At 44.8% G+C, this 24287-nt stretch overlaps 1 protein-coding gene across 1 annotated transcript; it reads left to right on the top strand.

Annotated features, from left to right (window-relative positions):
* Positions 1–20067: 20067 nt before the first annotated feature.
* Positions 20068–21954, top strand: LOC144112614 (uncharacterized). Its single transcript, XM_077645412.1, has 2 exons — positions 20068–21665; positions 21757–21954. Exon 1 carries the CDS (start codon positions 20069–20071, stop codon positions 20945–20947), a length of 879 nt encoding a protein of 292 aa, XP_077501538.1. The 5' UTR covers position 20068; the 3' UTR covers positions 20948–21665; positions 21757–21954.
* The last annotated feature ends 2333 nt before the right edge of the window (positions 21955–24287 follow it).

Raw genomic sequence — 24287 nt, 5'->3', positions numbered from 1 at the left:
AGTTCTACTAGCAAAGCAAGCAGATCTGAAGCACCACCAGAGAAAGCTTGAAAAAGGTACTTTCTTTAGGTGTCATCACATTATTACAGAAAACACAGCCTGGCTTGAACTAGAATGACACATTTTGAGTGACTATTACATTACCTTTCAGTGTTTGACAAAACCAGTAAAAAAAGTTAACAGTTTATTTGCATTGAACAGAAAAATGTAGCCCATGGCAACTTAAATGTGTAATACAAAACACGAGGAATAGAATTCCACCTACAGAGCATGGAAAGACAGACACTCTTAATAAGACCGACAGCTTAATTTTAGGCATCAATACTTTTTCACCACAACAAAAAGCTTACTGTCTAAGGTGTTCGACTCCACAATGGTTTTGTGACAAATGCGATAAAAAGTTTTTACCAGGAATTTTTCAAACTGTCAATGAGCCTGTTTCATGTGCCCCTATGCGGGAAACAATGATCAGTGAGCATGACGACAATCATGCACCAGAAAAAAAATAATGAACTAAAGCTGACACAGTTACAGCCGTCAAATATTAATTAGGCAGTGATGGTAGAGCATAGCGACCATTTCAGTCTCCACACCCAGAGTTGTTATGTACAGTAATGTGTACCTCCTTGGAAATTTCAGTGGAACATGGCTACCATGTCAACCAAGAAATGTAAAGCACTGTGGCACCATCTAGGAATGAAAGTTGAAAGCACATCATTAGTGATGCAAAAATTGAAAACTGAAAAATGGTTTCTGAGGAAAGGAAATGCACAGTAATTGTCTCACTTATGTCATGGGCACCCAGACCACACCACAAGGGAAGGGAAGAATGTGGGAGTGAAAGAAGAAAGAGAAAGAGCTGCCATAGTCCTGTCCAGAATAATTTTGACCACTCGGCGATCTTTAATGTGCACTGACATTGCACAGTACATGGGCACTCCTGCCTTTCACCTCCATCGAAACGTGGCTGCCGCAGCCAGGTTCGAAACCAGGAACTTCGGCTCAGTAGCCGAGCGTCCTCACCACTAAGCCACCGTGGTGAAGGGAGCATTGCTCGAAAGGTGCATTGGAGTGAGCATAAATTATAATCAGATATGATGGACACGTCTTATCCAAAAATAAGTAATAGTTTACAGAGGTGTGGTCATGTCATGGGATATACCGATAACAGCAAGGTTTCACCACGGGATGGTGCTTCAGTAGGTATGATGCGTTCTCATCGCAACGGGCCTAAAGGCCCCGTTCACCCAAAAATCAATTATCAGTGCTGCCGGCGTTGTGAGCGAAAAGTCACGGGCATGGCTCTGCCAGGCAGTCCCCAGAGAGTAACCTAGGAGGCAGCTGGGCCACCTAGGTCATGTGACCTTATGGCATCATCACAACCTGCCCACAGGGTAGTGAGAAAACTGCACACCATGGCACATGGCAGCTATATTAATTATTGGTCACTCGGAAGGCAGAGCTTAAGTGTCCCCTACAATTTATTCCTATGCCAATTTAATACTACAGATCCTTATTTCTCTAATTACAGTGCTTAAGTTTTACAATATGAATAGAGATCTTTTAATTTCCATCATACTCTGATGATATGTTTTTGTTTTTGGTGAGTTGTCGGTTCGTTTAACACATTGCCACCAATGCTACGGATACAATTAAACGTGCCGAGAGAACACATAAGAAAAATTACAACCAGCAGTGTTTACACAGAATATTTACAGACACTAAACCCAAAACAAAATAAAATAAAGCATATATCCTATTTAGCCACCGCAGAGAAAATGCTTCTGCTCACAATGTATCACTCAATATTTGATTACAACTGTGAAACTCTTAGAGGGGCCATGACATGGTCATTCTTCATATTGCAGTTTTATGCTTCAGTAACTAATACAAGAGCTTATGATTCAGTTTCCGAAATTTGGCTGCCCTGGACGCGCTCCATATTCCAAAAAATACGGTCGAAATTGAGTACGGGGAACTGCTCCCACCAGCAGCTAACGCCATGTTGAATGCTATCGTGACGTCACCAGGACATACACAAAGCAATGTCGTCTGCTCTCATTGGTGCAATGTTCTACAGCGAGGTCTTTTGTCCCCTGTAGTTCCACGGGCGATCGAAGTAGCAGTCGTCCCCCATATATGAGTGACTAGTGCCACAAAAGCGTTAATAATAGTAACGCAGTTATTCTTCGGAATAGGTATAGGGTCCGGTTACACTAGGCCGATGGGGCGGCGATCGGTGGTCGGTTGGCTGGTCGGTATGCAAATGTCATCGCTGACGCACTGGTCTGTCAAGCTAAACTGACGACGACGCCAGCACGACAAACGACCCCGTATCGCAGTAGTGTAAAGAGTGAACTTAGTGTGAACTGGCAGAGTGTGGCGGGGGACTAGCTGGTACGACATTATATAAACTTAAGAATTTTAAAACTTATTGTACCTGATGCTAGCCGCGGCGACATATGTGATGTGCGTGCACCAGCGAAGATGTACTTTCATTTGGTGCCTGCGCATAGAACATATCAGCGAGGCAATTGAGCGACACGGGCAGAAGACGCCGCACGACGGTGCCGCTCGTCGCCGTCGCCTGGGCTTGTGCGGCCGAGTGAAAGCTTCCCGCCCGGTGAATAGACGGCCCAAAAAAAAAACTGCGCTTGTGCACCTTATCCTTATCGAAAAAAGCGAACAGACCAGCTGCATTTCATATCTTCACACTTTCTTAGAATGGCCTGCTTACGAGCGAGGTGAGCAGGCATTGTTTTTTTAAAGGTGCGTCACGGGCTCGATATGAGTGATGTGCCTGATCGATGCGGTGCAGTGGAGATACTGCGGCACCTGCTCCTTCGCGTGGCCATGTTCGCTGACGCTCGTCGCGATATGCTCGCAACTACAGGGTGCTGGGCATACTCCCGGACTCGCTCAAGACGCTGTTGTGGCCGCAGGGCAGTGCGCGCACCCGTGAGCAAGCCTTGGTGAGCCTCTGAGCATTTCTCGAACAGACGGGCTTGACATCCCGTCTATTTTACGCCACGTAGTGACGCGCAGTGACCGAACCCTCCGCGTGCACTACCTAGGACGAGAAACAGCTGGGAGCCCCAACCCAGCTGTTGTGTGCAAAGAGTTGTGCGCGCGTTTTTATTTTTTCTTTCTTGACTGTACATGCGCACAACCTGGACAACTTTATTGTTACCCTTTGTAAATAGTGTCTCAATGACCACTCCCTATGTCCTTTCTTGCTGTCCCCTCACTTCTTTCATCTCACTTCTTTATACAGCTGCCTGCTATCCTTTATTTCCGCTGCCCCAGCTCAGGTGCCATCACCACAGTGATGGCAGATGCCAGGGTCACCAAAAATCTTTTAACTTCCATTTTTAATATTATTTTTAATAAAGACTTATTACTACTTTCTTACTAATCAATGGAGAACTCCTGCCAGATGCTTGAATTTTGGCCGACAGTGGACTGCCCACCCCTTTCGTGACGAGGCCTAGTGGGTACGCAGGATTCGTGTGTGCGATTTCAGCGATTGCGGATAGCGAATTCGCAAGCTTTAGCATCTGAAAATAGCTGTAAAGCGTAATTTTGGCCACAGTACCCTAAACGCAACGGCAGCCTACATCGCAGGGTGCAAGTACAATAAGGGGAAAGTGCCGACATGCGCTGAAGGCAGCCGGCAGCAGCCGTCGGCGTCGACTGTGGACAACAAATCTGGTTGTTTTCATTGATCCAAGTGATATCCGAACGTATTTTTAGCTAAAGCGCTTTAAAATCAAATACTGACGACATAACAGGAAGCAGATACAATTTGCGGAAAGCGCGGTCCTACGCGAAGCGTTTCCCAATAGGCGATATAGCATCAGCGGTGCTTATTGCAGTGTTATCATAGCGTGTAAATGAGTAAAACTACAATTTGTGAGCAATACTATGTAATATTTAAGATAAGGAGAACCCACCTTGCGTTTTATGCCAAGCAAACGAACAGTAGTGCTTGCACACAGCTATGTAAACAACCCCAGCTCGGGGCTGCAGTTGTCGTGATCGTCGCATTCCTAGGCCACAATGTGCACGCACAGTAAACGCTAAATGATGTACTATTGTATTCAAGCGCTCATTTAGATGGTGGAGACTATTCATCGGCGCGGGCAGTGAAAGCATTCAAGTCGCTTAGGGTTTCGCAAGCGGCTTGGTTCCTGCAAAAGGGTTTTACGAGCCGAAGGGAATGTATGTTCCACTTACGAATGCACACATGCAGGGAGGAAGTTGTCTCATTCGGTACTTTTCTCTGCTCCTTTCGTGCCTCAAGGTTACTCTAGTGCCACCTTGTGATGATTTGAGTTTAATTATCGAGCCGAAGAATAGCGGACAAGGAATTGGGAGCCAGCTACAAAACGCAGCGGCTATCATGGTGCACATCGACGATAGCATGCACAACACATGCCGCTTTTCACATGCAGGAGCACTTGACTACTCAAAGGAAACTACACTCATAACATAAAAAAAAAACATGTTAATGAGTGTAAATAACAAAGCAGGGGTCCCCTGATTTCTCTTTCCTCAACAATCAGAAAAGGGGTGCTACGAGTAAGTCCGCTTTTTTAAGGATCACTCAGGTCACGTTTTAAGCTGAGGGCTTCCAAAAAGAAAACACTGAAAATGCATTTTATTTCGATAAGCTAAAAAAGAGAAAACTTTTCTAGCGACCGCCGTCTACGGTGTGCATGCAAGCACCTCAACAGCATCCAGCATACGCAGGGCGAGTATGTCCCTGTGACGTCAGCGATCATGGGTTGCCAGACCAGCAAGCAGTTCGCTGAAGAAACGGCAAAAAATCATTTCAAAAATATTTACCCCACAGAATCAACTGAAACTTGGGGGAATTTTAATTTAACAAGTTGAGAATTAAATGTAATAAGCAGGGTATGTGTAAAAATAGGCTGTCATGGCCCCTTTTATGCCATTCCATCATGGCATATAGTCTCATCAGAAGGTTCCAAGGATGTTGTTAAGCTAAAAAGATAACCAGAAACAAACAGCAGTGGAACAAGTTGGAGCTTGATCCCGGTACATGAGCAATGACAGGATATAAGCAATACTAAAGGGTCTAATGAATAAAAGGCGAGATCAAGAACAGCCTTAGCATATGTACCGGCCCATTTCTCCTCTTTCAGGCAGATTTCAAATAACAAGGATAGAAAAAAAGTACAACTGGCACTGTGCTTCAGGATATGATAACAAAGTTCTAAACATGATGTTTTTCTACGGGATCCAAATAATATCACGCATGGCATTTCTCAATCCCTGCTATGGCATTTTAGCCACGGTAATGCAATGCAAAGGCATGATAACCACTGGTCCTTAAAGGTAACAGTGGATTCCAAGACAAGGCAAGCGTAGCAAAGGTCGGCAGAAAGTTAGGTGGGTGGTTGAGATTAACAAGCTTGCTGGCATACGGTGGCAGAAGCTGGCAAACAACAGGGTCAGTTGGAGAGGCATGCGACAGGCCTTTGCCCTGAAGTGGGTGCAATCAGGCTAATGATGATGATGAAGTAATCCTGCCCAAAGCGCCACCACATTTCTTGATACACACTCATCTTTGCGCACGCAAATCACTGAATATGCAGCGATAAAGGATACGAGCAAAACGTTGTGGGACAGCGTAGTTGGCAGCAGTTGTTTTGGAGGACCTCCCTTAGGCTTCCTGTATTCCTTGAACTCTCTCTGTTGGCTATGATGCCTGCAAAGTGAAGCAAAGCATAGTCGCATATGCAGGTGAAAAGCCCCAAAGACACAAGGGCATTGTTCATATGCAAACGCAGGCAATTGTGCATTGGAAAGGCATCTGGAGGTAGTGCTAATGGTGCTGGTGTGAGCATACGCCACACATTACTGCAACTACAGATGTAAATTTACACGCCATGAATATCAATGCACTCATAACAGAAAGGTCATTTCTCAACAGCTTGAGATTGTTGGCCTAGATTGGACTGTAAACTGAAGAACAGAGCCTGATGAGCCGAACAAAACCCAAATTCCGTTCGCTCAGATATTTATCTACTGTGAGAGTAAACGATGTCAAAATGGCAGCCCTATATTAATTTCAAGGGCAGATTAGTGAAGTTAAGATGGCCTTCGGTAATAACGGTTCTTCACAGATCATGTCTGTACTAGAGGGTCCCTGGAATGACTGTGATGGTCATATTCTAATGCAACAGATCTGTAGAGGTGGTCTTTGTGGGTATTCGAGCCAAATTTATAAGCTCTGTGTGGACCCTACAATTTACAAATAATTTGTTTAAATCGTTTATTGCAGCAGCCCGGAACTGATTAGGGCGACAGCTCACCGCACATCCCCTACCAAAATGACGTTAAAGGGCAGTCTGGACAAGCCTACCGACGTCATCGGGCATGCTGAGAGAGCGTATGCGGGCGAGTGGGGGGCATGGGGTGCAGTTGCACAGTCCCAGCCTGTTTTCTTTATCTTGTTTTTTTTTTCTGGCACATCAGCGTGCATGAGCAGAGGGGTGAAGCAGGAGCACCATTTTTAATCGCCGGTACCTTCAGTGTTAACGAAGCTGGCTTAAAAATATTTGTGGTGCGATGAGTGATATAATACCTATCACTCGTGCTTTTCTTAACCTAGGTATGTGCCATTTCATGGTCCCTTAAAGATGTAGAAATGCATTTGGTAGGAGACATGCATAATTTCTATGCCAAACAGTTTTGTGGAATGCTGAAACTGCTTCCTGTTTGCGCAACGGTTCGACAGGAACCAGTGGTTTGTGCTGCACATTTCCAAAGGACACCTGACCACAGAAGAGAATTGGGACAGTATACATTCAACAAACACTAATTCGCTCATTTGTTTCCCAAAGAGAGACCCTCTGTCTAATCGTGCCTTGCTAGAATTCTTGCTTCTCATGCAGATGGTTTATGGTTTATGAGGGTTTAACGTCCCAAAGCGACTAGGGCTCTGAGGGACGTCGTAGTGAAGGGCTTCGGAAATTTCGACCACCTGGGGTTCTTTAACATGCACTGACATCGCACAGCACACGGGCCTCCATAATTTCGCCTCCATCGAAATTCGACCGCCGTGGCCGGCATCGAACCCGCATCTTTCGGGTCAGCAGCCGAGCGCCATAACCACTGAGCCACCGCGGCGGCTTGCTTCACATGCAGAGGTTCAGGACATGCATGCACAGTGGGTTAATGCGCACAGATGCAAAGAGCAGAATCAGCCTTCAACTAGCTCGAGACAAGTTACTCGAGACCAGAACTCAAATAATTCCAGGTGTTTCAACGAAGCTCGTCACTAATTTAATAAAATGGGTTTTTTGAGATATAAAGATGGCTTCTGCAGCATAGAAATAGTGTTGATAGACATAAGAAAACAAGCGAAGCATGTTGACTATAGTCAGAAAAACTTAAGTCTACAGTGAAGCTTCGCCCCATTCAGGACCACCGCACAAAATTTCTCTATGACAAAAAAAATAGTCCGTAGTTAAAAGCTTTCTTGTTACCTAAACAAGAAGCTAATCGCAAGAAAAAGAAATTGTAAGCTCGAGTGTTTTGATATCAGGTTCTTTAATGATTTCAAACATTAACAAGCTCATTTCATGTATTGTTGTGATCGGTTAGCCAAGTAAAATGTGATGGCACGGACCATGGCCAAGTGTTAACTGCTATTTTTTTTAGTTGTAGCATCGTAACATTGTACCAACTTCGTCAAATGATTCTAATTTATGATGGCTCATAGGTAACCTTTGAACTCCCCCTTTAGACATGTAGTTACGATGATTTGTGCCGAACCGTTAGATCTGGCAAAAATGCAGTCACCCTCGGCATTGTTGCTCAACAAATTTTGGCCACCTTGCGCCAAAGGATGCACAAATGCCATTAGAGTCACGAGTTGAAAACAACGCCCCTAGCATATGTCACTTTAGAGCAGAAGAGTGGTATATTGAGTGAGTTGGTAATGCATAACGAGCTTTTTCAACAGCGCAGGATAACAGGACAAAGAACGTGGAGACTAACACGGCACTGACCCTACAACTGGATTTTATTCGAAGTAAGCAAGTCAATTTATACACGCGAAAAGCGATCCCACATGCGTATAATCACACATAGATGCATTGATTAAAAGATAAAAATATGAAGTCACCCTAACATACTTGGTAACCCCACCTAACATGCTACCCTTTGTGAAGCAGGCCATTTGTCTTTCAGATAAAACTAAATTGGTTTGCTAATGCATCCACTGCATTTCCTTATAATATGGAAGGCCTCCGCAACTTCTCTGGTGGTCTAGCCACTATGAAAAAATAACAATTCAGTACCATCCAAGAATGGTACATGTTGACATGTTGTAATGTTCTGCCAGGTTTGCATTCTTTTCCAAAGAAGTCGTGTGTTCCATGAGCTTGACAAGCAACGGCCTGTCTGGCCCATGTAAGCGAGGCTATAAACCAAAGGGAATTTGATATACTACGCCCATCTGGCAGGAAACGAACCTATTCGCATGGTTTATATTGCAGGCGCTTTTTCGTCTCAAATCTTCCCGCTTTCTCTTCCCCACCTTACCAAGTTTATTAGGAGCTGAGAAAAGTACATTTACATCATTTATGCCACTAGACCAGAAATTATGAAATTCTATGACTCCAAAGAAAAAGGCAGTGTTCTTAAGAACTGTCAGAAACGTAAAGACACATCTGTTAGCATCAGCAATGACGATGCAAAAGATATTGTACAAGTTGTACAAGAAATTGTGGAAGACTTGCTGTCAAAGATTGAATGGACAAATGGTATCGTTGGTTAACGATAAGCTGAAGATCGGTGACCATTTGTATTCTCTGGACGACACCCAAAACAAGCACTTGCTCTGCTGCACCCAAAGTAAGGGTGCTTGGAAAAACCATAACGAATCAGCAACACCAGGTGACTACCATAATGAATCACATTCCAAAGTGAAAATAATTCGTAGCTCAGCATAGTTCTGCTGAATGCTTGCAGCATTCTTAACAAGGTAACAAAATTAGAATTTTTATTGTTCTCAGAGCAAGAAAAGACTGAGCCACTTTCCATATAAACAGCAGCACATGTGCACGAGTGGAACATTAAAAGGTAGCACATAAGACAAACTGCAGTCCAATGCTCCAAGTGCATGCAAGAACTGGGTAGGCGCCCAGAGAGCAAAAAACTAAAGCGCAAAGATGCTAAAATTTTAGGACCAGAATACAGCTTATCTAACTGAGTCCCAGCATAAATACTGGTGGTAAGCATCCTTATGCTTTAGACATGCTGAACGGTCCTTCACCACAAAAACTGTAAGAAACGATCAAATGAAAGGAGTTATAAAGCTGTCACAATGAAAATACAGAGCACACTGTGCAACGAAATTCAAGATGCCATAAGACCAGATTAACATCCCAAATGATATCCAAGTCCATGCTTGTTTCAAAAAACAGCCTTTCTTAGGAAGCTTTAGAATCTTCGTACATGCACTACCAAAAATTATGCTGTGTGCAAAAGCAGCAACACTTCGTGCAAACTTGCCTTTGTACGGCATCTTCACCAGTTTTTTCACATTTTCAATAGGCCAACACATTATTGAGGAGAGTTTGCTCACAACTGAAATGCCAACCCGTCTAGAGTCAAGCGGGCTATTGTACAATGGTTCCGTTTCCCAGAACTTCCTGCCAACTATGCACGGCTCTCCATCAGACACTCTATGGGCAAAATTTTCTATGAGAATGACATCTTCATTGATTTGGCAGCAGCCGTCATTAGGTCTCAAGCTTAGAGTGAAGGATGTAAACCTGCTTCCTTTGTACTGCGGGAGTCTACAGCTTGGAGGGCGAGTTTCCACATCGACATTTTCCACCAAGAATTCCCTTGGCCGCCTTTCAAAGTAACATTGCTGTGCTTTGGAGGCACGTTTTTCCTCTAACCGATTATATATCTGATTCGATGCACAACCAGATTTACGAAGAAGTTTTTTGATTGCCTGCATGTTGTTCTCAAAAGAAAATGCAGAAAGAGAGTCAAGCGTTCCATACAAACGAACGTCTGCTGCTAGATACAACAAACAGTGAACGTTGTACGAAACCTCCTCCTGTCCATAATAAACTCCAGCAAAGTATTTCACAAAATGCTGAAGCAGTGTTTCTGCATAGTCTGCATACTGTTGGCAAAGTGATGGAGTGCTGAGAATAGTTGCACCTGCATGCAATGTCAAAAAATTCAAAAGCATGGGACTTGGCAGTGACTCCCTTAGCACTAGCGGGCCAGTATAATGCAGAAAAAGCCTACACTCCGTAGCCTTCCAGCGGTCTTTCTCATCAAAAGTCCTAGTTTCCTAGCGAACTCAAGTGGAACACAACCCTCAAGGGCGGCACTTTTGGCTGATATTTCTTTACGATTTGTGGGACCAAGGCAGACTGTCAGTGGTCCTGCAAATTACAAGTTTATCAGCTTACAAACTACACCAAGGTACAGCAAATGCATGAGATCAAGTGGCACGTTGCACACACAGTCAATAGGAAGTTCCGTCAACAATGACACACCGTGGTGGTGCTCAAAATCTTCCTGTTTCCGGAATGACTTATCAGTTCTTAGTGTGGATTCTCAGGTAGGAAGAAACATCTTCTCATTGAAACTGCCCTCTGCAGCACATTTAGGGCTACCCGAGTAGCCAGCATGTCCTTTTGTCAAGAATTAAATGCGCGCGCAGGTGCGTCACAGATAAAGCTTCTGATTTCTATCTTAACCAGTTTGCCAGAGATCATTAGACCTACCCGAACTAAGTTTTTAGCTAGAGAACAAAAGCGCAAAGGAATTCATTGGCAGAGTTTGGCTTTGCAGGGCCCAGAAAAGCCCCAACGATCATCGCGCTCTAATAATTTATGGTTGGCACTAAGTTGAATCTGGCATTGAATTGGCCAGAGCTGTAGACGGGAGCTCTTTGACCAAGGCAGGCCATCTATGTTGTAAGAAAGGCCAACAACCTGTGGCGGGTGCTTTGCGGGACACAGAACATTCTCCAAGACTTTCTTAAGCCCGAAATGGCAGTAGTGTCCTGAAGGAAATTCAGTAACACCAGCTATAACTGCAGTTCTACGAGGAGTTTTAAGCAACGTTCGTGCGTCTGTTGGCAAATCAGAAAAGCAGCTGTGACCTTTCAAAAGACGCAGCAAGTCCGTTATAGAGCGATTAGGATATGTTGTGTTCAGGTGGCGCCCAACCAACCAGCCGAGAACGAAGCTCGTCTACCGTTCAAACGCTTTCAATCTGCCTTTTTCATTTTCCTGTGCTGCCACCTCGCGTACAACGCTGGAAGCTCACAGGTAGGGTACTGCACGCCCAACCCGGCCGGACTGAGTGCCGCTCCGGAGCACGTCTTGTTGGAATCTGTCGACGATGGCATGTCCTGGGCAGCACCTGTTACCTGGAGGATTTCTAGCGTTGACTTATGGCTGGGTGCGAAGTCCGAGGCAGGCTGCTGTACCCACTGAAGAGCAAATTCTTAAGTATCTCCGATCATCCGGCATGCGATGCGAACACCAGCTGAGCAAGGGCCGCCGCTTCAGAGATGAAGGCTACATTCGTAACATAATGTTCAATGAAATATCCCCGATCAGTGAGGTTGGCATTTTCCGCTGTATATGCCTGCCATTCGTGAAAGGTGGATACTACATCGTGCACGCCGTAGTACAGAAAACGACTGGGGACAACAGTTTTCACAAGCAATCGTTGTGCTTAAGCGCTTCCGAATAGCTACACGAACTACAAAAGCACAAGCGTACTCGCAACAAAGCAGCTCTGATAGCATTTCACTGTATTTTCCCACAGCACACCACTGCATAGGTTAAACAAGCTTGCGCGTCCATAAAGACGAGCGCGAGAGGCGCACATTGATCCATTCCGGCGATACCACGCAGAGCTCTTCATCATGGATATGATGCGAACACACGCATAACACACCTTCTTCTTCTGTCTCTTAATACATGGCACATACCCACACGGGGGGATTGGCCAGGGTGTAGTGCCATAAACATGGAAATTTAAACAGGAGATTATGACAGAATTTTAGCACCATGCGTGAATGCTCTCGTAGCTTCTTTTTCGTTGCCCGCTCCATCGCGCGTTGAAAGCGGCTCACAGCACTTGCCCATGCGTCCTTCTTGCTTGAGAAAGCAAAAAGCGTCGGAACGAAGTCTGGGTGCCGCGGTGACATTCGAGGCCTTCCTGCTCATGAATAAAACACTTCGTGACAGACTGCACACGAATTTAATCACAGTATTTCGTCCGTACCTGTCACAAAGTGATTCTCGCAGTCTAATTTATTTGCTTGGCGGTGCCCAAGGGCGGCCACAATCGTCGAGCCGGCGAACTGCTTCTGTCCACGCTTCGTGTCGAAGGCGGTCCCAAGAAGCGTTCGGAAAGCGAAAAAGTCCGAGTTTGCTTCCCTTTACATATTGGGCATTGCAGCCGTATGCAACACATGTCGTAGGCATCGCCAAATGCGTCGCGCTGAACGCCCGACGGCTGCAGCAACGCACACCGCGTAGGTATCCGATTTGTTTACACTTCCACGGCCGGTCTCGAGTGGAGCGCGCGACACTTCCAATATGTTTCGCGACACCGCCGCCAGGGGATGGGCGCATGCGCAGTCGCGTCGTGAAAAAGGCGGATTCTTGGGAAGCAGCGACCAGTGCACACTGAGAAATGCCACTCGCCACACTGCTCATTATGTCGGCATCGCTAGAGTCACTTAATTGAGCCTTCAGTGTGCTCCGAGGGCAAGTCGATACGAGCGTACGAAGAATCAGCAGCTTGCTCAAAAACGCTGGCGCAAGGGTCATCTGAAGAACCGCTGGCACCGCTTGCATTGTCGCAAGGAAGTGCGAAGTAGTCGGCATCACTCGCTTCGCGCCGAGTTTCGCCATCCGGTTCACCTGAATGACTAGGAATTGAGCTCGTAAAGCGAGTCCGCAAAGAGCTCGGCGCTTCCAATGTTTGGAAAAGAGCCCGAACTTCTAACCGGGCTTTGTTCCGAACAGACCGCGCTTTGCTTAGTTTTGGCATCGCAACAAAACCGTGCTACTCAGCAGACACACCAATTATCCTTCGTGGGCATCTACAATCAACCTACACCGCTACCTAAAGACAAGGATAGTCTTAAATAGTTCAGCACAAATCGTCCGATGCTGCAACAAAGAAGCAAGGTCTAAGCCTTTTCAATCAAACGTTAGTCAACTGACAGCAAACGGCGGCACGGCATGCCGAACACATGGAAAGAAACCGCTATGCAAACGGGGCCATCACACATACTTTTGATGGATGTCGAGCCATATGTGGAGTGCAGAAACGGTAGAACACGCAAAAATATTGTGTGGTAGGCCGCCAGAACCCAACAAACCGACAACTTCAGCGCTGCCGCTGGCAAAGCTAAAGCAGCTAAAGCTGAGCTACCACGCCGAGTCGAAGACCGCGCTACCACGCAACATGCGGAGCAGCGAGTACTACTGGTACTACTATGTACCGATAGGTGCCGTTAGGTGAGGCTGTCATGAGTTTTTCCTGTTGTGGCTTTTTGTGCTCATACATAACCTTTCAGGCCAGAAAATATGTTTGTGTTGTCTTTCTCATGCACCATTTAAGCAAAAAAAGAGTGATTGAAGTTTCTTTTTTTTTTCGTGTCTGTGTGGACACGTGACAAACTCGCGCGCCCACGGGACAAGCGTTTCGGTGCAGGCGGGCTGGAAACGCTGATTGGTCAAACAAAATGTGACGTCACTCATAAAACGTCACGTGACGTCATAATCACGTGACTTTTAATGACGTCGTGTCCGGTTGGGAAGAGACATATTTTCCCTAGGTTTTTCTCGGAATTCCCCACGTTTTTGACAGCGCGCGCGGGTTCAAAAAGCGCACCTGATGCGCCGCGCTTTCACACACTGCATGCGCGTTTCTGTCCAGAATGGCGTCAGTGTTTCCAAACCAGAGTGAACGTCAACCTGAGCACGGTGATCATGATCGACGTTGCGGCGTCTGCGACAAAGTCTTCACTCAGCGGAAAAACATGCTGCAGCATATGAGGATGGTGCACAAGTTGGAGACGAAAGGAGCCTTTCTCCACTGCGACCAGTGCAGCAGCCTGCTATCAACACTCGAAAATTTGGTTCATCACTACAACGTGGCGCACAAATTCCCAGCCGAAAATCTGCAACTGTCCTTTGGGAACGACAAAGGTAAGGAGACATGTTTGCAACGCGACGTGCATGAATTTTCCTGCGCTGCCTCTTTGGCTTTTTTTTGTTTGTTTTGCTTTAACGTTCTTAGCAAGTCTGTGCGAATGCATCTATATATGTGCGCAGCGGGCGAATTTACAGCTTTTTGCAGCGAGCTAAATCCCGCATTTTATTTTTATTATATATGATATCCTTGAACTGCTGGTGTATTATTTTAGTGCGCTCGAACGGCGCGCTTCGTTGTGCATTTATTATAATCGCCACTGCCTGGCGGACCCGATACAGCTTTTGCAGACCTGAGAGGTTAAACACGTACTATCCATGCAAAGCCACGCAAATGCGCCTACGGGTGACCACGCCCGTCTATCAGCGCTCCGTCGAGTGCCTGCATTTACAATCGAGTGCTGTAGGACTATGAACCTGACCTAGAGCATACATATTATAATTTTTCCTTGTATTCTACATTCTCTACATGCAGGAGACTACACTCATAGCTTTCGTTAGTGCAGAAATTTCGTACAACCGTGTCAAAATTTGGCGGTCCGGTTTTGTTCTACACGACGTTTTGGAGGAGAAAAGCATTGGGTCTTTGAAGGACGACAGTTTATATAAACTCCTATTCACTGTGTCGTCGTACCCATCGTAATTAATGACGACATAAAAGGCTTTTGATACAACTCTCGTGATTTAAAACAAAACTGTTCGTTTCACTAACCCGCGAAAAAATATTGCGCGCAATCATTCGCCACAGCCCGTTGCTGCGTAATTTTTGTTTTGTGCGGATTTTCTTTTATAATATGACAGCTGCACGCGATAGCTTATATATATAGTTGCGCAGCCGACCACTGCAGGTACCAGTAAACACGTACCCCGTTTAGAATGAATTTAAAAACGCGGTCGGGAGTTGGAATTATTTGTCCGGGACGCTGCGGTCAAAGTTCGCAGTTTTGAAAATTGAAACACGGAAATTTTTGCGCATAGCTAGTCACTCTTGCATAAGTAAATATCTTATTCCTACCCATCATCCCTTTGTCAGAACACATATATTAATGAGAAAAACGACCCATTTGATGCAATTAAGTTCACAGTCCTACAGGGTGGGTTCCACAACAAAGAGAGCAACGGGAGTCGTACTTTATTTACAAATTTGTAACAATTCCTCACGGCATTAATGAAAGTCCGGGTTTATTGACCTCCATCGCCCCTTTCAGAGCCAGTGCTGACCTTAGGAGTGCCGGCGCGTCAAACCTCGGTCGTTTGCCGCCAGCGGCATCTTTTTCAAGCTTCGCTGCCCGTCCGCTTACACAAAGCTCATAATTCATCCCCACCCCTGTCTTCCCAGTTCGACGTACCACCTTGTCGAGCGGGGTGCAATTGAAGAACCAAGAACCCTTGATTAAATGCTCCTGCCATTCACCTTTACCCCCCCACAGGACACTTTCGCGAACTCGTATGTTTTGCCGCCTTTTTTTTCTCTTTTGTGTGTGTGTTTCATGCACAGTGCACGTGTGTGTAGTTAAGCTAACTGCGCCGCTGATTCCGCCTTCACTATTCGTACCGAAGACGCTCCTGGAACGTCTCCTGCCCTGTCTGAATTTATTGTTTATTTGTTTGCTCGTTTTGGCCGGCGGCACGGGCAGTACATGCATCTATGATTCTTATCTGCTCCGGGACTCCGCCAAAGTCTGTCATTGTTGCTTTGAGGGCCCGGATGCCCTCCCTCCCCTCGTTATTCCTTTTTTCCCCCGTGCTGGCCTCCCGCGCAAGCTCGCTGGGCGGCAGGGGACAAAGCGTTTTTCTTTTTCTCTTTATTTCTTTCTCCTTTTTCTGGTATTTTTCTTTTGTGCCCATCAAGGGTTCTTGGTTCTTCAATAGCACCCCGCTCGGCAAGGTGGTGCGTCGAACTGGCAAGACAGGGGTGGGGGATGAATTCAGAGCTTTGTGTAAGCGGGCAGCGAAGCTTGAAAAAGATGCCGCTGGCGACAAACGACCGAGGTTTGTCGCGCCGGAATTCCTAAGGTCAGCATTGGCTCTGCAAGGGGCGATGGAGGTCAATACACCCGGACTTTCATTAATGCCGTGAGGAATTGTTATTAAATTTGTAAATAAAGTACGACTCGCGTTGCTCGAGATCTCTTTGTTGTGGAACCCACCCTGTAGGACTGTTAACTTAATTGCATCAAATGGGTCGTTTTTCTCATTAATATATGTGTTTTAACAAGGGGAGGTAGGGATAAAATATGCGCGCGGTGGTTATTAAAGCGAATTCGTATAAAGTTAACGGCCTGCCCAATGTACTGCGTACTGCACACACTGCATCCTAGGAGGTATATTACGTTGCAGAAATCCCAATCAGAGTTGTCATTAATTTTCCATTTGAATCCTGAAGCTGTCCTTATTTCACAGCTTGATGTTTGTAATGTGTTTGCAGACGTGGAATCTACTTTTTCCACAAGGTCGACACCCCAAAACCGGCTCTTTATGTGACTGAGTGTATTAGAATGTTTCGAATGTTTTTCGGTCGTCTGTAGACTGCATGAGGGAGAGCAGTGAAAATTTTGGCGAGGCGCTAGCTCGCTTTGTTTGAGAATGTTGAAATGTTTTTTTGAAGATTTTGTTTACGTACGTTAGGCGGCTGGGTTACTGGTGAAGGGAAGTACGAGATTTGCCTGATGGTCTGTTTGCTCGCTGTATCGACGTCACTCCAGTATTTGCTCTCGGTTGGGTTTAGATGTCCTTTGAATGGCATCGTCGGCAATGGCGACGGGTATCGCTGCTTAATGAGGACTTCTTGCATGCGTTTGGAATTTTTTACGAAGTCTTCATCTTGGGAACATGTTCCTTTAGATCGATGTGCCTGAGAGTATGGGATGCTTGTTTTAGAGTGACGAGGATGGCAGCTTTGGAAGTGTACGTATTGTTGACGGTCCGTCGGTTTTCTATATACACTGGTGGTGAGTGAGCTTTCGTTTACCAAAATCTCAACATCTAGGAAGTTAATTGTGGTGTGGGCGCACGTGTAAGTGAAAGATATGTTGGGGTGGACGAGGTGTGTCAGTCCAAATTAAAAAGATATCATCCAAGTAGCGTTTGTATAGGGTGGGCTTAATGGGACAATCTTTCAAAAATTTAGACTTATTACTATGCATGAAGATGTTGACGTAGGTGTGGGCCATCCTTGTACCCATGGCTGTGCCGTTAATTTGTGAATAGTGTTGATTGATGAATTCGAAGTTGTTATATTCGAGTACGATTTTCAACAGTATTTATAAAACACGTGGAGCAGGGGAGCATCAAATCACTGATCGAAGCGTATGAACAAAACAGAAAGGAGGAATCCCCTGCTGCACGTGTATTAGATATGTTGTTCACAGCAACATCTTGCATGAAGCTGCAGGGAAGAGAAAAGTCGATGAGACGTAGCCAGTTGTACTTGAGCCGTCTACATCGAAGGAATCACCACCGATCCTCTCACCAGGTTTCGTGAAGCTTGCGCTTTATCGTGCCGGTTTACCACTGTCCTTCTTGCTAATGAAGCGATTATTTTCTTAATGTTCTCTTTTTGCCCCATTTGCCATCTGCCATTTTTGATCGTGCCATCTTCTGGGCAAGTACTACGTTTGAGGTTCGAAAAAGGTGCATAAGCGATCACGACCTATGCAAACAATAACAAAGACGAAACACGCTACAAGAGCACCACTAGCTGCATATCTGCTATAAAAGTAAATATTTCCAACAATACATTATCTTTTAGTATGCACCGTTTACTTGCCATACATACACACACACAAGCAAAAAAAAACACGCCATAATGAAGAAAACCGCGAAAAACAACGATAAACAAACCGGCCTCCGAACTCCACTTGCACTTTTACACGCCAGGGCGCGTGGCACATTTCGGCGCGACATCTGAACCGCGCTGTGTGTGTCTTGTGTGTCCCTCCTGTGTCCGTGTCTTTTGCGCTGTTTAAAACAAGTATGCAGCACCAACTAGCCCGCACGTCTACCCTTGTAGCCTTCATTTAAACCGCTTTGAGCGGGCGCTCGAGGCCGCGCTTCCGCAGGACTGTTCCGCATAGTGTAGTCGATTTTTCTGTGCCAAAATTCCAAATTTGATTTTTGGTGGAGGGTTACCCTACCATACTCCCTTAAAAACGCACTGATATCATTGCCTTCAATACCTTTGATATTACTTTATTCATCGGGCGCACACGTCCACAAGACAATAACGATAACACGAGGGGATCGCATTCCAGGATTCCACCACGCAATTGCATGCTTCAGCGTTAAAGTGGGTATTACGAGATAGTAACTAGGGCCACATAGCAAACACGCGTGCAGATATTGAGCAAGGTGATGGCAACAGAAGCATATAGCGCAAGTATCGCAAACCTTCGTGATATTGTTGAATTGGGCATTTGAATGCTGTATTTTCTGCAAGGTACAAAGTTCCGCTTTTTGGTATGTACAGTGTAAACATGAAATTATGGTGCACATAATCCTCCATGTTTTTCGAATATTTTTCAAGCATTGTTCATTCGTCACTGACAATGACAGTGCCTTCAGTTTTAACACCTTTCTACACAATATTTTCTAAAGTATTTTTTATGCATTTTACAGAGTTCCATGATTGGAAAGGACAGGAGGAAGCGAGCCAGGTGTGCAAGTTCGTAATATCCACAGGTGAAAAAAGGCTCACCAACGGATGTACGAGGACCTACTACGCTTGCAACAGGTCAGGAGTGGCACGACCAGGTCGAGGCAACAAGACTCGTGCGATGAAAAGTCAGGGAAGCTGCAGGAGCGGCAGGACATGCCTTTCTTTTCTGATCGTTACTAGAGACGAGGGTACTGTCAAGGTATCGTACCAAAGGACGCATTATGGGCATGATGCAGATGTTGAACACCTGAGTATGACTGACCAGGAAAGGGCAAGCATTGCGGATGACCTTTCGAAAGGAGTGCCCATGAGGACAATATTGAAGAAAATAAGGGAATCGGTGACAAGCAAGCTAACTCCTCTGCATTTGACAAATCGCATGGACTTGCACAACATCAAGCGGCAATATAACCTCACAGTTCCTGAAAGATGTCATGATAATGATGCTGTGAGTGTAAGCATATGGGTGCAAAGCATGAGGAACAAGGGGCAACCTGTTGTTCGCTTGTACAAAGAGCAGGAAGTTGTTGACCCAACGAATACCTTTAGTACAAAAGACTTTGCTCTTGCCTTAATGACGGAGCCACAGGAAGAGCTGCTGAAAGTTCTAGGTACAGGAACAGTCTGTGTTGATTCCACACATGGAACAACGGGGTACCAATTTGAACTGGTGACTGTTCTGGTGCTGGATGAATATGGAGCAGGATTGCCTATGGCTTACTTCATCTGCAGCACGATTAATGAGAAAACCCTATCAGCATTCTTTGAATCCCTGAAGTCCTCCACAGGAGCCCTGTCAGCTAGAACTTTCATGACAGATGATGCATCCGAATACTTCAAGGCCTGGTCAACAGTCATGGGCCCACCTCAACATCGACTACTCTGCACATGGCATGTGGACAAAAACTGGAAGCGAAGGATTTCTGAGAAGATAAAAGGAAAAGAACTCGCAGTAGATGTTTACCATGCTGTTCGTACACTGCTAGAGTGCCCAAAAAAAGACGAAGTGGCTGAGCTTCTCGAGTCATTTCTTGCCAACAAAGATCCCAGGCTTCAGGAGTTTATTCAGTACTTCAGAGGAAATTATGCTCACCGCCTGGAGATGTGGGCCTACAGTTTTCGAACCGGACTTGGCATCAACACAAACATGTACCTTGAAAGGATGCACAGGACTTTAAAGCATAGTTTCCTGGAAGGTAAGAAGAATCATCGTGTTGACAGGCTCATCACTGCACTGATGGACATGACATACGAGTCTTTGATGAAGAGGGTACAACACATTGTGAAAGCAAAGAGAACGAGCAAGATGAGCCGGATCGAGAAGAACCACAGATCTGCTGTGGCAATTACTACGCCTGCCAAGAGGAATGAAGATGGAACATGGACTGTGCAATCCCAGTCCACAAGAGGCCTCACATACAGGATTTCAAAAGAGAAAGGTAGTGCCTGCTGCCCTCTGAAGTGCAGCGAGTGCATGGTGTGTGTGCATAGCTATTCATGTGATTGTGAGGAGCACCGAATGAGCTTGACGATCTGCAAACACATTCACTGTGTGGTCATCGCTGGCGCACCTGAAGGAAGAGATCAGAAGATCCTGAAAGCTACTGAAGCAGTGTCATCCAATTCAAAGGCAAGCGAGGCTTTCCACATTTTGGAAAGTGTTCAAACAGCAGAAGCCTCTACAAGCATGACAAAATCTGACTTGGTCTTGGCCAAGATGGAATTGCTCAAAGAGTATGTCGCAGAGCAAGAAATTCCTCAAGAAGTGCACAACAAGGCCAGCAAGCTTTTGGACCCTGTACTGAAGATTTATGAAGGCACTAAGAAGCAAGAAATGCCCCACACATCAAGGGAGCCTGCAAACAAGAAAATCGAACACCAAGTCAGGTTTCATTCCACTAAGAAGCAGAGGCTGTCCAGCTCAGGTACAAGTTTTTCAAAGCCAACTGAGCTTCAGAAGGAGAACATAAAAAAGCAAATCCTTAACAGCAATGATGAGGCAACTGTTATAATAACATCTCCAGGACACAACTACATATGAAAGATGAGATCGACTCTATGGCCCTCTCTTCTGGTTTACAACCCGTCTACAAGTTCATCTGTGTACTTATAGACCTCGCCTATGAGGTGTGCAGCTGTCTCGAACCAGATGGATGGTGTGTGCGTTAGAGCGCGAGAGGCACCTCCATACTGGCCATATATGCTGCAGGTAAGTATATTTTCCTTTCAGCAGCAGCTTTGTGGTACCAGTAGGATGGTGTGTGCGTTAGAGCGCGAGAGGCACCTCCATACTGGCCATATATGCTGCAGGTAAGTATATTTTCCTTTCAGCTCAGTGTGTTGCACACTTAAACAACTGAAGCGAAACCTACAGCACAATGGTTTCTCTGCATCTGGCTTAGCCAGACCATTTTTTTCTCTCGGCAGAACCTGACTGCTAGAGAGCGCGTCTCCCAGGTGGCGGATAGGGAGGCTCTTACCAAGCACCTGAAGTGTGCAGCTTGCAAAAGGCACAATAAGTTTGATTAAATGAGGGAACCTTCTGGCATGGTGTGTCTTATAAGTACAGAGTGCTCGGTAAGAGTGGTGCGTGCACCCGCGGACCAACAGGGGTTTCACTGCCTTGACACATTCCCCACCTGTACATGCTTCCTTTTTCCTCAGGTCCATGGCTACACATTGCTGGCAATTCACAAAGTTGCTGTTAGGGTGCAACTTGATGCAGACATTTTCTGAACAACTCTGCTAAGTGGCACATGGTACTATTATGCGCTGTCAAATAAGAGTTCGGTGTGTGCAGAGCTAAAAGCGACGACTGTTCTAATTTGCGCTGTTGTGATTGTCTTTCAGGTGACAAACAACCAAAGAGACGTGAAGACAACATTGATGGCCTTTCATGATTGTACTGAAGATGTCATTAGCATCAGTTATTGAAATACTTGGAAGATCGCAACTTATACTATGCCTTACCTTTCCTTCAGATTCTAGTATATTGCAATCTGCCTGTCATAGCACAGAAATAAACCTATATTTATTTTGTTCCTGCAACTACGTTGTCGTCCAATCTCTTTGCAGGTACATGCATCCAGAGATTTGAATTCATTACCAGCATTGTCTGGCGTGCAGTGCAGAAATAAACAAAGCTGCAACACTTTTTAAAGATGCATTGTCACCACAAGCAATCGTAAATTATTTTTCCAATGAAAACAATCTATACATTGTAGATTGTTTACATATTTTCTTAAGCACCCACATAAATTAAAGTAGATAAACTGAGGTGTGACAACTGAACAGATGTGTGAATTGAGATATGGTTAAGTGAGTGCACAAAATAGACAAAGGGACCACAATAACACTGTTCATAACACTGCTCAAAATGCTATACTGTTGCAGTACTGTAGAATCTGCAGAAAGGGCCACACAGCATTTCACTGAGTTAATAGGTAAGATAGATTAGCCTGAATTCATAGTGACAGTCATTAGAACAGCTGCATGGCAAACTCTTTAAGAATGCATCCAAGTCATCAGAGCCTTTTTTTATTAAATAATTATTGCATTAGCACTGCACAAATATTTACTGTTTACATTACAATAGACTACATTGGTAACAATAGCTTGGATTATCATCTCCTGATATGCGTATACAGTTGAGCTTAAAGTGGTATAGACACAAAATTTTTGCTTACATCTTCTTTGAAATGATGCATCAAACATTAGTATAGACGGGTCATCACTTGACATTTGCCTACGGCCGCTAAATAATTTGTAACAATGTCACTAATTAGGTTACATTGTTCACGATACAAAATGTGTGATGCATGTTCTAGGTTTGGGCTAGGATTAGTGTAATGTATGCAAGTCATTTTTCATTTACAGGAGCTTATTCTAGATGTTCAATAAAGCCCAGGAAGGTGTTAGCAGAACACACAGTTATTCTTTTGATTCCATGACAGGTATGACTTAAGATGAACACCAAGATATTTATATCTTGTGATAAGCACGCTAATAGCTGTTATCTGGAAACTATCTGGAGGATATTCGGGTACTCTGTGAATGATGAATTCAGCATTAGAGACATTAAGGAGCAAGAAATTGTTTCATCGAGATGTGACCTTTAATATTAGCAGTCCATATGAGCAATCACACTGAGGTAAATCAAAGCATCATCAGTGAATAATCTAGTCATGCAGACAATCTTATATTACGTGTCGATCAACGACTGGTTCCATGTGATGAGTATAGGGTAAACTGTGCTTGATGACCTGCTTCAATTCGAACTTCCTCCCCCATGAAAAGTAATGCTGATATTCATATGCCCATACACACGCCCATGCCAATATTCATATGCCCATACACAGAGTGTTTAGCGTGGGAGAGTTGAGATGCAAATATGCAGCAGTATGCAGGCCTCCATTACATTTCTGCTACAAAACAGCTCGAATGAGTTCTGCACCAATTGCGTGAATTAATTATCAACTCTTGCAGGAGAAAATATACAATTTAGATTTCAACAACATATATCATACAAATGCTCACACTGAATTCGAAAATTTTGCTGAGGCTCTTGAGTCTGCCATATCGAAATGCACATTATGCACTACCCGTAGGTACGAACAATTCTTTGTGCCTGTGGATGAATCAGAACATACTTGAGGCTATACAAGAGAAGGATCAATGGTATCGTAAGTGGAAACGTCAAAAAGAAAACATTTGTTATTCAAACAAGTTCAGATCCTCCAGAAACTATGGAGTGGCATTAATACAGATGAGAAAGAAAGAATACAACTGTATGCTAATACAGAAAGCAGAAGGAAACTCCTGAAAAATGTGGGATGTGGGAAATAGCGTAATCGGTAGACAGTTAAAACAGCGCGTAGTTCCTGAACACATTGATGAAAACACAGTTGATAGGTTTGATAATTCCTTCACAAACATTGGCCCTGAGTTTGTAGCTCATATCCCTAATCTACCATGCTCTGTTAATGACCCTTGTGTTCATGACACCTTCTTACCGCAAGCTGTTGCCGATTGTGACATCACAGCAATCAAGAAAACTCGTTGCAAACAAGGCAACCAGACATGACGGGATTACTTTGAGAGCATTAAAGAGAACATCCACCAACTTGCTCCACTCCTATCAATAATAATGGATCATGCAGTTTACGAAGGTATTTATGCAAATATTTTGAGGATCGCTGCAGCTATACCAGTTCACAAACAAGGATAGTAATGATTCAGGCAGTTACCGTCCAATCTCGGTTTTGAGTATCATTAACACTGTGTTCGAAAAACTTGTCGGAAAGCAACTAAATTACTACTTGGAGAGAACTAGAATCATATCTCACTGTCAACAAGGCTTCAGAAATAACAGGTCTACATCT

The sequence above is a fragment of the Amblyomma americanum genome, unplaced genomic scaffold (genome assembly GCF_052857255.1).
Source record: "Amblyomma americanum isolate KBUSLIRL-KWMA unplaced genomic scaffold, ASM5285725v1 scaffold_428, whole genome shotgun sequence".
In the NCBI taxonomy this organism is placed as follows: domain Eukaryota; kingdom Metazoa; phylum Arthropoda; class Arachnida; order Ixodida; family Ixodidae; genus Amblyomma; species Amblyomma americanum.
The sequence above is the reverse complement of the archived record's forward strand: the minus strand, read 5'-3'. Positions and strand labels throughout refer to the sequence as shown.

Bases quoted from the DNA above. Each gene is read 5' to 3' on its own strand.
- LOC144112614 (XM_077645412.1), top strand. From the start codon at position 20,069: ATGCACAGGACTTTAAAGCATAGTTTCCTGGAAGGTAAGAAGAATCAT.